This window comes from Sphaeramia orbicularis, chromosome 5 (genome assembly GCF_902148855.1).
Source record: "Sphaeramia orbicularis chromosome 5, fSphaOr1.1, whole genome shotgun sequence".
NCBI classification, from domain to species: domain Eukaryota; kingdom Metazoa; phylum Chordata; class Actinopteri; order Kurtiformes; family Apogonidae; genus Sphaeramia; species Sphaeramia orbicularis.
In genome coordinates, this window is record NC_043961.1 from 4,219,122 (window position 1) to 4,234,413 (window position 15,292).

General features: G+C 35.0%; 1 protein-coding gene across 1 annotated transcript in view; it reads right to left on the bottom strand.

Annotated features, from left to right (window-relative positions):
* Window positions 1-7,406, bottom strand: part of nucks1a (nuclear casein kinase and cyclin-dependent kinase substrate 1a) — a 43,702-nt gene extending 36,296 nt beyond the window's left edge. The window contains exon 1 of the mRNA XM_030134363.1: window positions 7,103-7,406. Coding sequence (XP_029990223.1) covers window positions 7,103-7,119 — 17 coding nt within the window. The 5' untranslated portion in view covers window positions 7,120-7,406. The remainder of the gene's footprint in view (window positions 1-7,102) is intronic.
* Window positions 7,407-15,292: the final 7,886 nt, after the last annotated feature.

Genomic DNA, 15,292 nt, shown 5'->3' on the forward strand with positions numbered 1-15,292 from the left:
CAATCGGAAATATCCAATTAGACTACAATTATTACATAATCACCATATCACAGTTACTATATTTCCTCAAAAACAGGGAGTCGATTGCAAGCTGGTTTCTAAGAAAGGCCATGGGTCGATAAAAATAAAATAATATAAATAGTGTTGTTTAATATGCTGCCAGTCGAGCATAATGCACATAAGCAACAAATATAAGGATGGTATTTTCAGTCATTTTGGTTGGTCACTCCTGGGGTGGAGTTTAGTATAGCTAACATTGTGTATTTTATATATTGTGTTAATATAAACTTAAGCAGGGTACATACTTGAAAATAATCAGGCTGTTTAAATCCCAATTTTCCCCCTTCCCGACTAAGCATGGGAAATACGAGATTATCCTGTGTTCTGAGGTGTGTTAAGAGTGAATTTGTCCCGATAATCGGCTCTGAAATGGGTTGGGGCCACCAATCGTAAATCGTAAAACTTATTCAATATTTCCGCCAAAAAATCTTGGAGGGCAGGGGAAGCCGAAGACTCCCGAGCAGAGTCCTGCACGGGTCCACTTTTCCAAACCCGCACTCGCCACATACTTTAGACCTGACCTGACCTGACCCAACCTGTGATCAAACACACTGTCTACACAGTAACTCACTTTTAAAGGCTTTATGTATGGCTAAAATGCACACCATCAATAAATCTCTGATATGTCCTACTCAGTGCCGTCTGTGGTCAGATGTAAACAGAGGTGAAACTCACTTCACAGTAAAACAAAATGGCTGTGGATCAACCATGGTCAAATTAGATGATCATCATCATTAAATGTCCTGCAAATGATTGTCATTCACAATTTTTTATTTTTTTACTTCCTTGTCCGCTACCCACCCGCATTTCGCTTAATTTTACCCAGGCCTGGACCTATGAAAATTCTTTTTTTTTTTACCCATCCCTGCATGTTTTTGCAGGTTACTTGACCCGACACAGGACTCTGCTCCCCAGTCATGCTATGTTTCTTCTTCGTTGTTTTACATCCAACTGACTCTGTAAAGCCCTTTGAGATAACCTTGTTGTGATATTGGGCTATACAAATAAAATTGAATTGAATTGAGATCACGTTTGATCATGCAAGATTTCTGGCTTAGAGAGCTAGATTCTTGATTGGGGGTGACTATTATATCCAGTGTAAATCAACGTTCTTATTTCATATATTGGCCGATATATCGGTTATCAACCAATAAATCAGATATTGGCTGATATATCAGATATGAGCTTTTTTTACCCCCCAATATCGGTATCGGCCCCAAAAATCCCATATCAGTCCAACTCTAGTATTGGATGTACGTTAAAATGTATTATGTTCATTTTTTGCAGCATAAAATGATCTTGCTGTCTTTTAAATGACTCCTCTACAACAGATCATTTTCACTGATAATCCTGCACTATATAAAGTAGCACTTTATACAATTACTGCATTTTTCATAGATGTCTGGTGCTTCTGAACTTTTGCCCGTGCTTTCCAGATCATGACCTAGTGCAGGAGTGTTTTTTTCATTTGTGCTTGATTTATTTAATAAAAAAGGTATTCTGACCAACTACAATATTGAAATCAAAGAGAGCTACAATTTTTATGATGCAAGTGCATAAGCTATTATAATGAAGAACTGTAGAGAAGCCTCCAAATCCTATCCTCAGGTGTAATGGAACAAAAGGAAATGCACAAATGTCTACTTCATTTTACACTGAAACTGTGGCCAATATTGCTAAGGAAGCTAAGTGATACAGCTAATCCTTATCTCATATAAATAAATAAATAAAAATTTATTTGATACTTAATAATTATCACAATTAACTCAGAATATGACAAATACTTACCAATGTGGCAAATATACTACATTAATAAGATGAATCAATTTTTTACATTTTAAAAATCATGAAAAACGCCTAATTTATAAAATTGTGGTTCAGTTCCTCCACAATTTGTTAAATATATCATAGTGAGATTACTGTGGAGGATAATGCGATTTCCATTTGAGTCACCCAACTTGGTTTTCAAGGGAAATCAACAAATTACTCATTTAGAAACTGAGTCAAACAAACAAACTTGAAAAAGCATCAAAAACATGTTCTAGCTTTCCTTTTGCACATTTCACACAATACCTCCCCCTCTGCTCAGTATTACTACACATCCAAAATATCACCAGACTAAGAGGTTGTTTTGGAAAACCCTCCTACATCTACTCCTATAAACTGCAGTTTATACAATTTATTAACTGCATAGGCTGATATTGTGATTATGATTAATCTTATAGCTCTATATTAGACATGTGGGAATTTCTAGCTGCACTGCAATGTTTTAGAAACAAGAAAAAAGGGGGGATTTCAGCCATTACAAATTCTGCAACTTCAAAGCCTTGAATGCATAAAAAACTTTGCAGATGACCTGCAGGTGCCACTTAAGATGCCAAACAATGCAATTAAAAAAAAACAACTCACAAATCTACACCTTTAAATTGCAATCTGTAAGATTAAATATTTGTATAGGTTTATATTGGGATTATGATCAACACTATAGCTCTGTATTAGATATCTGTGTTTCTTGCTACATAGAAATGTGTCAAACAAGCCCAAAAAAAGTCAAATTTGATCACATTATGCAATTTATTCTGCAGCATGCAAGACTTCCACACAAAAAAGACTTTGTAAATTACCTGTAGGTGCCAAGCAATGCAATTAAATAACAAAAATCATCCTAAAAATCTGTCCATTAACTGCAGATTAAATATTTGCATAAATTTATTTTGAGATTGATTAACATTATAACTCTATAGTACATATCTATGAATTCTGCTGCATTGCAATGTGTCAGAAACAAGAAATAAGATATATATATAGATATATAGAGACAGACAGACAGACAGACAGACAGACAGACAGATAGATAGATAGATAGATAGATAACAAAAAAAGTTAAATTAGATCAGATTATGCGCATTATTCTGCAAGGAGTGAATCTTGAATGCATAGAAACACTATAAATGACCTGTAAATGGCAAATAATGCCATTAAATTACAAAAATCACTCTGAAAATCTGACCCTTTAAACTGCAGAATAAAAAAAAAAATCTGCATGAGATTATATTGAGATTATGATCAACATTATAACTAGTAGATGTTTGTTGCATTGCAATGGGTCAGAAACAAACTAAAAGACAAAAAAAGTCAAATTAGAACAGATTGTGCACAATACTCTGCAACTTGTAAGCCTGGCACACATAAAAAGACGTTGTAAATGACATGCAAGTGCCAAACAATGCAATTAAATAACAAAAATCACCCTAAAAATCTGCCCATGTAACTGCAGATTAAATATTTGCATTAGATTATATTGAGATTATGATCAACATTATAACTCATTACTAGATATACATGATTTTTGCTGCACTGAAATGTGTCAGAAACAGATAAAGCCAAAAAAAAAAGTAAAATTAGATCATATTATACACATTCTGTGACGAGATAATCTTGCATGCATATGGACTTTATAAATGACCTATAAGTGCCAAATAACGCAATTAAACAACAAACATAATCCTAAAAATATGCCCCGTTAAACTGCAGATTAAATATCTGCATAATCTTACATTAAGATTATGATCTACATTATAACTCTTAGTAAATATGATTTTTGCTGCATTGCAAAGTGTCAGAAACAAACCAAAAGACAAAAGTCAAATTACAACAGATTGTACATGATATTCTGCAACTTGTAAGCCTTGCACACATAAAAAGATGTTGTAAATGGCCTGTAAGTGCCAAACAATGCAATTAAATTACAAAAATCACCCTAAATCTGCCCCTTTAAAATGCAGATTAAATATTTGCATAAGATTATATTGAGATTATGATCAACATTTTAACTTTATAGTAGGTATCTATGATTTTTGCTGCATTGCAATGAGTCAGAAATAAGAAATAAGGCAAAAAAAAGTATAATTACAACATACTATGCACAATATTCTCCAACTTGTACGCCTTGCACACAAAAAGACATTGTAAATGATATGCAAGTGCCAAACAATGCAATTAAATTACAAAAATCACCCTAGAAAACTGCCCCTTTAAACTACAGATTAAATATGTGCATAATCTGATATTGAGATTATGATCAACATTATAAATATCTGTTATTTTTGCTGCATTGCAAAGTGTCAGAAACAAGAAATAAGGTATATATTTTTTTTAAAAAAAGTAAAATTAGATCAGATTATGCACAATATTCGCCAAGTTTTAAGCCTTAAGTGAGCCTTGCATGCATAAAAAGACGTTATAAATGATAAGAAATAAGGCAAAAAAAAGGAAAATTAGAACATATTATGCACAATATTCGCCAAGTTTTAAGCCTTGCACACATAAAAAGACGTTGTAAATGACATGCAAGTGACAAACAATGCAATTAAATAACAAAAATCACCCTAAAAATCTGCTGATTAAATATCTGCATAAATTTATATTGAGATTATGATCAACATTATAACTCAATAGTAGATTTGTATGATTTTGCTGCATCGCAATGTGTCAGAAACAAATAAGGCAAAAAAACAACAATGTAGAATTAGATCATATTATGCACGTTCTGTAACGAGTGAGTCTTGTATGCATAAAGACTTTATAAAATGACCTATAAGTGCAAAATAATGCAATTGAACAACAAACATAATCCTAAAAATCTGCCCCTTTAAACTGCAGATTAAATATTTGCATAATCTTATATTAAGATTATGATCAACATTATAACTATCTGTGATTTTCGCTGCATTGCAATGTGTCAGAAACTAGAATTAAGGTATATATATATATATATATATATATATATATATATTATATATATATAAAGTAAAAATAGATCAGATTATGCACATTATTCTGCAACCAGTGAGTCTTACACACATAAAAAGACTTTATAAATGACCTGTAAGTGCCAAATAATGCAATTAAATTACAAAAATCATCCTAAATATCAGCCCCTTTAAAATATTTGCATGAGATTATGATCAACATTATAACCCCATAGTAGATAGCTATGATTTTTGCAACGAGTGAGTCTTGCATGCATAAAAAGACTATGAATGACCTGTAAGTGCCAAACAATGCAATTAAGTAACAGAAATCACCCTAAAAACTGCCCCTTTAAACTGCAGATTAAATATTTGCGTAATCTTATATTAAGATTATGATCAACATTATAACTATCTGTGATTTTTGCTGCATTGCAATGTGTCAGAAACAAGAAATGAGGTAAATATTAAAAAATAAATAAATTAAAAATAGATCAGATTAGGCACACTATTCTGCAACCAGTGAGTCTTGCACGCATAAAAAGACTTTATAAATGACCTGTAAGTGCCAAATAATGCAATTAAATTACAAAAATCATCCTAAATATCAGCCCCTTTAAAATATTTGCATGAGATTATGATCAACATTATAACTCCATAGTAGATATCTATGATTTTTGCAACGAGTGAGTCTTGCATGCATAAAAACTTCATGAATGACTTGTAAGTGCCAAACAATGCAATTAAATAACAGAAATCACCCTAAAAACTGCCCCTTTAAACTGCAGATTAAATATTTGCATAATCTTATATTAAGATTATGATCAACATTATAACTATCTGTGATTTTTGCTGCATTGCAATGTGTCAGAAACTAGAAATTATATATATATATATATATATATGTATATATATTTTAAAAAAGAAGTAAAAATAGATCAGATTATGCACATTATTCTGCAACCAGTGAGTCTTGCACGCATAAAAAGACTTTATGAATGTCCTGTAAGTGCCAAACAATGCAATTAAATTACAGAAATCTGACCCTTTAAACTGCAGATTAAATATTTGCATAATCTTATATTAAGGTTATGATCAACATTATAACTATCTGTGATTTTTGCTGCATTGCATTGTGTCAGAAACAAGAAATGAGGTATATATTAAAAAAAAAAAAAAAAAAAAAAAAAAGGAAAAATAGATCAGATTATGCACATTATTCTGCAACCAGTGAGTCTTGCACGCATAAAAAGACTTTATAAATGACCTGTAGGTGCCACACAATAGCCGCACAGCCGAGAAAACACCCAAATTTCTTGCATGCATTAGATGTGTGTGAATAAATGCGCTTGTAATCAGGTTAAAGGGTCGTTTCTAACGTGCGTCTGAAGGGGCTGGAGACACCTCACGCCTTCTAATCACAGCGGGGATCTTGCACTGAAGGGGGTGTGGTGACTTTTTGTAGTTCTCCGCCTTCCTCTGACATCAACCACCAGTGTTAATTTACTGCCAACAGAGAAAATGTAGATCCGCTCCCCCCCCCCCCCCCCCCCCCAACCCCAGCTCCTTGCACACACCCCCCCTTACCACCCCTCCCCTTATCGCTCCTTCACCTAAACCTACTACGGCATTTTCATAAAAAAAAGAGTAACACGGGATTTTCTATTATTACAACCAAAAGACGCTTTACGTGCAGATAAATGCGCGTCAGTGTTGGGACTACATAACCCAGTCTGCGCGTGAACAAGATCAAACCCAGAGGCCGACCACCACCACCTTCTTTTTTTTTTTTTTTTTTTTTCTGGTGGGGGGTATTAGCGTTTTAGTCCGAGCCTCCCCTGGATGAATGGGGTAGCCATATTCTCATTCTCAGTAAAGAGAGGGAAAATGTTGTCGCGAGCCGTAAAACGTAGCTAGTTCAAATCAAACTCGAAAATTTTCCGCTTGGCCTACATAGCGGCCGACAATGCACATCATGGATCCGTTTAAAAAAGCGTGATAGACGGCGGGCTGTGCGTTATCTCTAAAAAGACATGGCGAATCGTCCACACCGCCGGGATCCATGTTAGAAAACGAGGGTGCACACACACACACACACACACACGAAAAGACACACACATACACATCCACATGCACGCATTCCCCATTATTTTTTCATGAAATCAACAAAAATTCCCCGGGTACATAAAACGCAACATGGTCGCGAGACGTGCATGTAATCTACGATGCTTGCCAGAGCACGGTGTCATTAACGTACGAAAACACACGCAGGACAGATTTAGCACACCTACCTCACTGGTCTTGACATTTTGCAGGAATACTGTAGAGGTTAAGGATGTAAGAAAGGGGGGAGAAGAAAAAAAGCACGGGGAAAAAAAAGAAATATAGGTTCCCGCTCTGCGAAACACCGAGGGGGGAGCGAGGTTGATGCACGACTCCACCGTCCGAGCTACTCCGTGGAAACAAAAGTACGGCAGCGGCGTGTCCTCCAAACGCAAATATTCTTAATTTTTTTTACCTTCAGCTACTCAAAATGGTGAATAAAACAAACTGAAACTGCAGCCTGTGTGCAACCAAACCCCGCGGCCTTGACGGGGGAGGGTGCTCCGTTATGTGCCCCGCCCCCCTCCGACGCGGAGAGGAGAAGCGTGGCGCCCCTCGGCTCCCATTGGCTGGTTTGAACGACGAATTCCAACCCGATTGGACGCCGCCCGCGCTCGTCACGGCAGTTTTATCATATCGTCCCCCCGCCTCCGTTAGCATGCTCGGTTGCGTTAGCAGTGTTAAGAAAACAAAAAGAGGCCCTCAGGTTGGATGCAAACATTCATTCAGTGGGGTCCCAAAAGACCATAAAGCTACACTGCAATTATAGGTTAGAGCGCACACAAACAGCATGCATAGATAATGAAGCGATGTATAACGTTTGAGGAGTCAGACTGAGCGTGGTTTTGCTGATACTGAGAGCAGCCTTCTTCTGTTTCACCTGGCAGACTGCTGCAGCAGGAGATGCAGGTAGCAGCCGCTCACATCCATAGGTGTAGATTTCTGGAGGGATGAGGAGCATTTGTCTCCGGCTGGACAATGAACACATGAAAGAAGCTGTAGGCTCCAAAAAACCTCAAATGTATAGATTTCAGGGGAATGCAGGGGTTTAAACCTCTAATAATACATAAAAGAAGCACAGTTACCATTTTTTATTATGACAAAAGAGCATAATCTTATTTTATGTCACATCAATGTAGGATTAAGAATTATAAGATCATAAAAACACTCAGTCCTAAGTGTTGATTATAATCTGCACTACTGTAAATTGCACATATTGGAGCTGCCTTTTATACATGCATTTATATTTGTTTGTACTTTTTTAATCTTGTGTGGTGCGTGTCTTTCTTTCTGTTTAGAAGCCTCTAATAATACATAAAAGAAGTACATTTACCATTTTTTATTTTGACAAATGAGCATACTCTTACTTTATGTCACATCAATGTAGGATAGTGTTAATTATAATCTGCACTACTGTAAATTGTTTGCACACATTGGAGCTGCCTTTTATACATACATTTATGTTTGTATGTACTTGTGTGGTGCATGACTTTTTTTCTTTTTAGAAGCCTCTAATAATACATAAAAGAAGCACAGTTACCATTTTTTATTATGACAAAAGAGCATACTCTTACTTTATGTCACATCAATGCAGGATTAAGAATTATAAGATCATAAAAACACTCAGTCTTAAATGTTGATTATAATCTGCACTATTGTAAATTGTACATATTAGAGCTGCCTTTTATATTTACATTCATATTTGTATGTACTTTTTTAATCTAGTGTGGTGCATGTCTTTTTTTCTATTTAGAAGCCTCTAATAATACACAAAAGAAGCACATTTACCTTTTGTTATTATGACAAAAGACCATCTTACTTTATGTCACATCAATGGAGGGATAAGAATTATAAGATCATAAAAACACTCAATCTTAAGTGTTGATTCTAATCTGCACTACTGTAAATTGTACATATTGGAGCTGCCTTTTATGTATACATTTATATTTGTAAGTACTTTTTAAATTTTGTGTGGTGCATGTCTTTTTTCTATTTAGAAGCCTCTAATAATAGATTGAAGAAGCATATTTACCTTTTTTTATTATGACAAAAAACCATCTTACTTTATGTCACATCAATGCAGGATTAAGAATTATAAGATCATAAAAACACTCAGTCTTAAGTGTTCATTATAATCAGCACCACTGTAAATTGTTTGTATATACTGGAGCTGTCTTTTATACATACATTTATATTTGTCAGTACTTTTTTAATCTTATGTGGAGCATGTCTTTTTTTCTATTTTAGTATTGGCTGCGGGTACAAAAATACATTTCAATCTGCTTTTTTTTATGTCTAACTGCATGTGACAAGTAAACCTATCTTATCAAATTCTCCACCACAGAGACTGCCAAGTGTTTCAATTCAAGGCTTAAAAAAATACACTTTAAGCCTCCTCAGGACACACATTGACACAAATGTATGATGATGGGCCAGATCCAGCAGTGGCACAAGGACACATTTATTTATTTTTATTTATTTTACCTTTATTTAACCCGGAAGTCCCATTGAGATTAGAAATCTCTTTTGCAAGGGAGACCTGGCCAAGGTATCAGCCATTCAAATGTCCAAACAGTACAAAACACATACATGATACACAATGAACAATAAAACACAATAACAACTATTCAACCATAATGGCATCAAGAAAAACAGTGACATTCCTCCTTCACTTCATTCTCCACGATACTTTTAAAATCATTAATAGAAATGAATGTGTGTAGTTTTACAGTTTTTTGAAGATTATTCCACGACCATGGTGCATGGAAGGAAAATGCTGTTTTTCCAAAGTCTGTCAGAACTCATGTTCAATAAGCTCTGTGTTGAAAACTCAATAACTGATCTCCATGTTTAATACATATGTGAATAGGTCTCAGTAAGTACTTTTACATGACACATGTTAGAATTTACAGAAATAAAATTTTGGGGTAAAAATATTCAAATTACTGCTGCATGACATAGGGACTCAAAAGTAACATTGTTTTTTTCTGCTTTATGCAAATGCACAAAACATGCTGTTCTCATAAGAAACTTGAACCTAAATGAAACATAGGGCTTTAGCTCTGATGTTAAACCACAGTTATGATCAATATTGGATAAAACTGTTTAAATGGTCAGCTTTTATGAACACAACTGTCTGACAAATAAGAAAAGGAAATCTGTGTAAGTTCTAGTAGACAGTATGAACCTAATTAGACTATTATTATTAAAGTTAATAGTGCATTTACATATTTTAGTCCTTTTTAGGTTTCATTTTATATTGATCGTATCTTTATATCTTTTTTTCTACAAGTGATACTGAAATTTTGTAAACAGTTCTTATTTATACAATAGAGTTCTTATGCTAAAAAATGAACCTATTTGAGAAATGATCGGTGAAACTTTCATTTTTGACACTGATGTTTACTTTCACTTGATCTGGGCCTGATCTGCCATAATGTCTACAGTTATTAGTGACTTCTACTGTCAAAATAGTATTTGACAGTAACACAGTCACCGACCAACAGATTCATGAAACAATTCAGATTCAGATATTCACAGTCACATGACTGAATGAGCTTTGTTTGTCAAACACTGTGTCAGATGGTACAGTTTTTATATAATTTTTATCTTTTTACGTCTTTCATATTGTTTCGTTCTTGTTACATCTTCATCTTATTGCATCTTTTATGTGTTTTTTTTTTCTTGTTGCATCTTTTTCACCTTGTTACATCTTTTACACTTTTACATCTTCATCTTCTTGTGCCTTTAAAGCTATTTTTGTCTTGTTAAATCATTTACATTCTGTTAAATCCTTCATTTTGTTGCATTTTTCAGCATTTTTTCTGTCTTTTATGTTGCTTCCATCTGCCTCTGTCCTTTACGTTCTTGTTTTATGACTTTAACATGATTTCCTTTTACAACTGAGGTCTGTCCTCTGTGTTTCACATAGCGTTAATGCAGTCAGAGCACTCTTCCTCTATTTTAAACAGAAGAAATTCCCAAACCATTGTAATATTATATCCAATATTTTACTCTGATGATTGAAAACCCAGTAAAAACAGCTCACAGATGCTTTTTGATCCATTTTTGAGACAGCTTTAACAGATTAGATGATTGTTTGAATCACTTTTAGTCAAAATGTGTTGGTGGTTGCATGGCCAGATCCCAACAGGCCAAATATGAAACATGTTATGAATGAGGTAGTTTGGTATGTTAATATAATATATAACAAAAATAATAACAACATACAGTAGACTCTGCAGGTTACAGATTGAAACTTAACAAATACTTCATGTTATGTTTGGATGTAACTTTCCAAACATAGCTGTTTTCATGATTGTGCAGTTAGAATATAAACACATATATTCAGAAATCTTAAAATGAACCAAAACAATTGTACATGAAATTTTGAACTTGATCAGAACTTTTGCAGAACACTATGCCCGAAGTATGAAAATCCACAATGAAATGAACTAATTTGTCATGAATAGATGGTTAATGCACATTTAAACAGTGTCTTTTCCCACGTGAATAATGTATTTATTTATGTGTCCTTTGGGGATGATGCATATTCATTAGCATAGTTGTAAATGTGTTAACTGTTTGCTAAACGCCTCATTTTCAACTGTCGCCCCTCACATAGGTGTTAAATCGGCCTTTAATACAACAATAAATATACATAAACATCTGAAATTAGTACAGGGAACAAAAACAGTATGAAAAGCTTAAAAGAATGAAACATGTAGACATATAGCACACAGAACTGAAGCACACATTTTATTATATGTTGAACTGAATGTCTAAATCACAGTCATAAATGCCTGAATATTCATACATTTGTGACACTAAACATTAAACCCATTGTAGAAAAAATACATACGAGCACTTTATCTTTTGCACTATTGTTTTCCCCCCAAAACTGGTAATTTTACTGTACATCCTAATATTAAAAGGAAAATAAAATGAGTCCGTAAAAGAGCACAACTTTTACAGTAATCATTCTTCTGAATCATCACTTCTGATCATATTTAGTAAAAAATAAAACAGTAGAACTGTGAAGTCACCCATTGGTTTCTGCTGTAATGAATCCAGTAGTTTGTATTTCTCCTGCTGCTATGTTAGCCGTTTAGAGGGAGAAGTAACCATATTTGGACAAATGGGTGGAGCTACAGGAGCACAAGAGGTCATGGTTGAACTAATGCTAACTGTTAGCGTATCACCTCTGTAACCTTGACCTAAATACTCTTATCATTATGTATACAGCCCATAACCATATGCACCCCTTCAGTCTACAGGAGATGTTTGAGCTGAGGTAAAGGCACTATAATTTAAGGGGAACTGAAATCTGCAATAAAATTAAGTGTAGAACAAACATTAAAAGCCAGTGTATCTGTGTTAGAGGGGTACATCTGTGGAATAATCTGGATGAAAAATTAAAAATGTGTTCTTCAATTTGTGCTTTTAAAAGGATGTATAAATCTACTATAATAACAAAATATAGAACATTATCTGAATAAGTAAATATCTAGTTATAATATAGAAGAATATATAAAATAAGGTATTATTGTAATTAATTAATACAAACTATAATGATTAGGAGATATCACATTTAGTAAATAATTAAAGTGCTTACAAATATTGTAGTTTATATTAAAAAAAGGTTGATTATGTAAATCTGATTGTGTGTGAAGTGACTAAAAAGTGTATGTGAATGGTTTGTATAGATGTTTTGTGTTATTGTAAATATATATCTATAAAAAACAGCGTGTTAACAAAGCTAAAGAAGCAGATTTAATTTAATTAGTAGTTTGTAAAAAGGGGGTGGAGTCTCTAAGTTATACTTCTTCCCACTCCTTTTCAAGCGCCGAAAAATTTAGTTTGACCATGTAGTGTGGTTCTGTTTTCTGATGATTCTATGTGCTCGAAATAAAACTTAACTAACTAACTAACTAACTAACTAACTAACTAACTAACTAACGCTGTAAACAAAGATTTGTCATTTATGTAAACGATTCACAGTATGATTCACCAATAATAAAAGGGTTGGAACAGTTTACTTCCTGTTTCCTGAGTGGGCGTGGTCAGAAGGGTTTGGAACATCATATGGAAGTACATTAAAAAGGTCTAAATAAAGTAATACATGAGTATCACATTTAATACAGGTGGTTAACATGATTATTTTACCATAATTATCACTTATTTTGGGCCTTGGGTTGTAAGATCTCATGAGAGTTCATTGCTGAGACAGAGTCAAACATCAAAAAGAGTCAAGTTTCCTCTGATCTCTGTGTCTAGGATGAGCCCTTTTAAAGTTAGAAAATTCAGAAGACATGCTGCCTGTCAAAGATGGGTCGTATTTGTACTTGGTTGACTTTGGGGTGAAAGAGCTGATGGAAATCTATAAACCTGGTTGATGTCTCCCATTAGAATGAATGAGACAGAATGTTCCCCTATTCAAAAGGGGCGGGGCAGTTTAGCTCAATAGTTGTTAGTCTTGCACTTTTTTCCATTTGCTTTAGTATGATTAGCCTAATTATCTAATCATTCTTCTCTCTTTTTTTCTCCTCTCTCTTCTTCTCTCCTTTTTCTTTCTTTTATATCTTATTCTTATTGTAGGAAAAGTTCTTGTACTTCTAGAATGTAAGCCCCTTTTTATGTATTTGGCTCTAACCGTTCAGTCTGAGCAAACTTTTCTATATCTGTCATGTTTAACGGTTTTCTTCCAGTATATTAGTACTTCATAATCTATGTGATGTTTTATTATGTTGGTCATTTGTTCGAGACAATAGATGGAAATTAGCTTCTTTGCTAAATCTGGTGCATGCATCTTATTCTTTGCAACTAATGTCAATACACACTGCCCTGTAACTAAATAAATACAAACTACAAAGTGGTCATTTCTCATTATCAAGAACGCAGAGTACGGTTTTGTGAACTCTGCGAGTGCGGTCTTGGTCAGAACAGTCCCAGAGAACGGACTTCTTAAGAACACCAGTCTTTCTGTAATTGAACAGCTGGTACTTGTGAACTTTCTTCCCTGTCTCTGCTGTATTTACACCATCTGCTCCATAACGTATTTCCCTCTAATCACCACAATGTCACTCGATTTGATTTCAATATATTTGTACAAGTATTTACATGTCATTTATACATTTTGTATATTTTTCTAAACTGTAATACATTTCGTTGAATCACATATTATCATAATAAAGATGTATTTCTCACTATTCTGCCTATCGCTTGTGTTCTAACATTATATCACATCTAGGGATGTAAACAATTAATCAACTATCAATTAATTGTTGATAAGAATTTGCTTGATTAAATTATTAATTGTCAGTTAATTGCCCTTGTCCACCTGTCCACACCTGTCCGAAGGCTGCCGGTTTGTCTGTGCTGCGACGCCGCGGCTGGGATAGCCGGTCATCAAACCGGATCATGGCGTTGATGAGTTAGAATGTCTTTATGGACATGGTGGACCAAACACAGACCGACCGTCTGTCTGTGGGTGGAGCCAAACACAGACCAACCGTCTGTTTGTGGGTGGAGCCAAACACAGACCGACCGTCTGTTTGTGGGTGGAGCCAAACACAGACCAACCGTCTGTTTGTGGGAGCGGTGCACACCCGAAAAAATACACACACAAATGCAGGGTCGGTATCAGAGTGTTTTCCCTGCAGGTTGGTCTAGTCCACAGTCAGTGAGACGGAAGTTGAAAACATCCTCCAGGCTCCTGATGCGGGCCACAGGTTTGTGAAGCTTCAGGAGGTGGAGAAAAGATAAATGAGCGAAAAGTTTCACTTTCACTTCTGTGGTGGCACGGACTGCACCGCCCCATACCCCTATAGTATTAGAAGAAGGACGGAAAGGGACGCATGTAAGCGCATGGTTACCAACCAACATGCACGCATCCCCCAGCCGAACTGTGCGCGTATGGGCGAGTAACCCCCCCCCCCCGACCAAACGCACTCGCGTGCACCCCCCCATTAAACACCGCCACACCAACAGATGAATTCCACAGGAAACATTGACTGTATCCAGTGGTTCAATACATCAATCATTAAGGAATATGACATGCTTTTTTTCATGAAGTATAGAAACAATATGCAGCTTTTATTCTTATAGACCGTATTGAAAAAGAAATTCAGGTTCTCAGGAAAATCACCGTTTATCAAGTAATCATTAATCGATCGATAAGGTCAACCAACTAATGATTAATGGATTAATCAATAATTTGGATCCCTAATCGCATCATCTCGTTAAGGTCATCTAGTCAAAATACATTTCTGAATTAAGTTTTCACAGAAGCCGCCGTAGCATTTAAGAGTACCACGAAGTGCATCTTGGGATATTTTCCCTACCAAGTCTACACGAATCACCAACCAGTGCATCCTTGG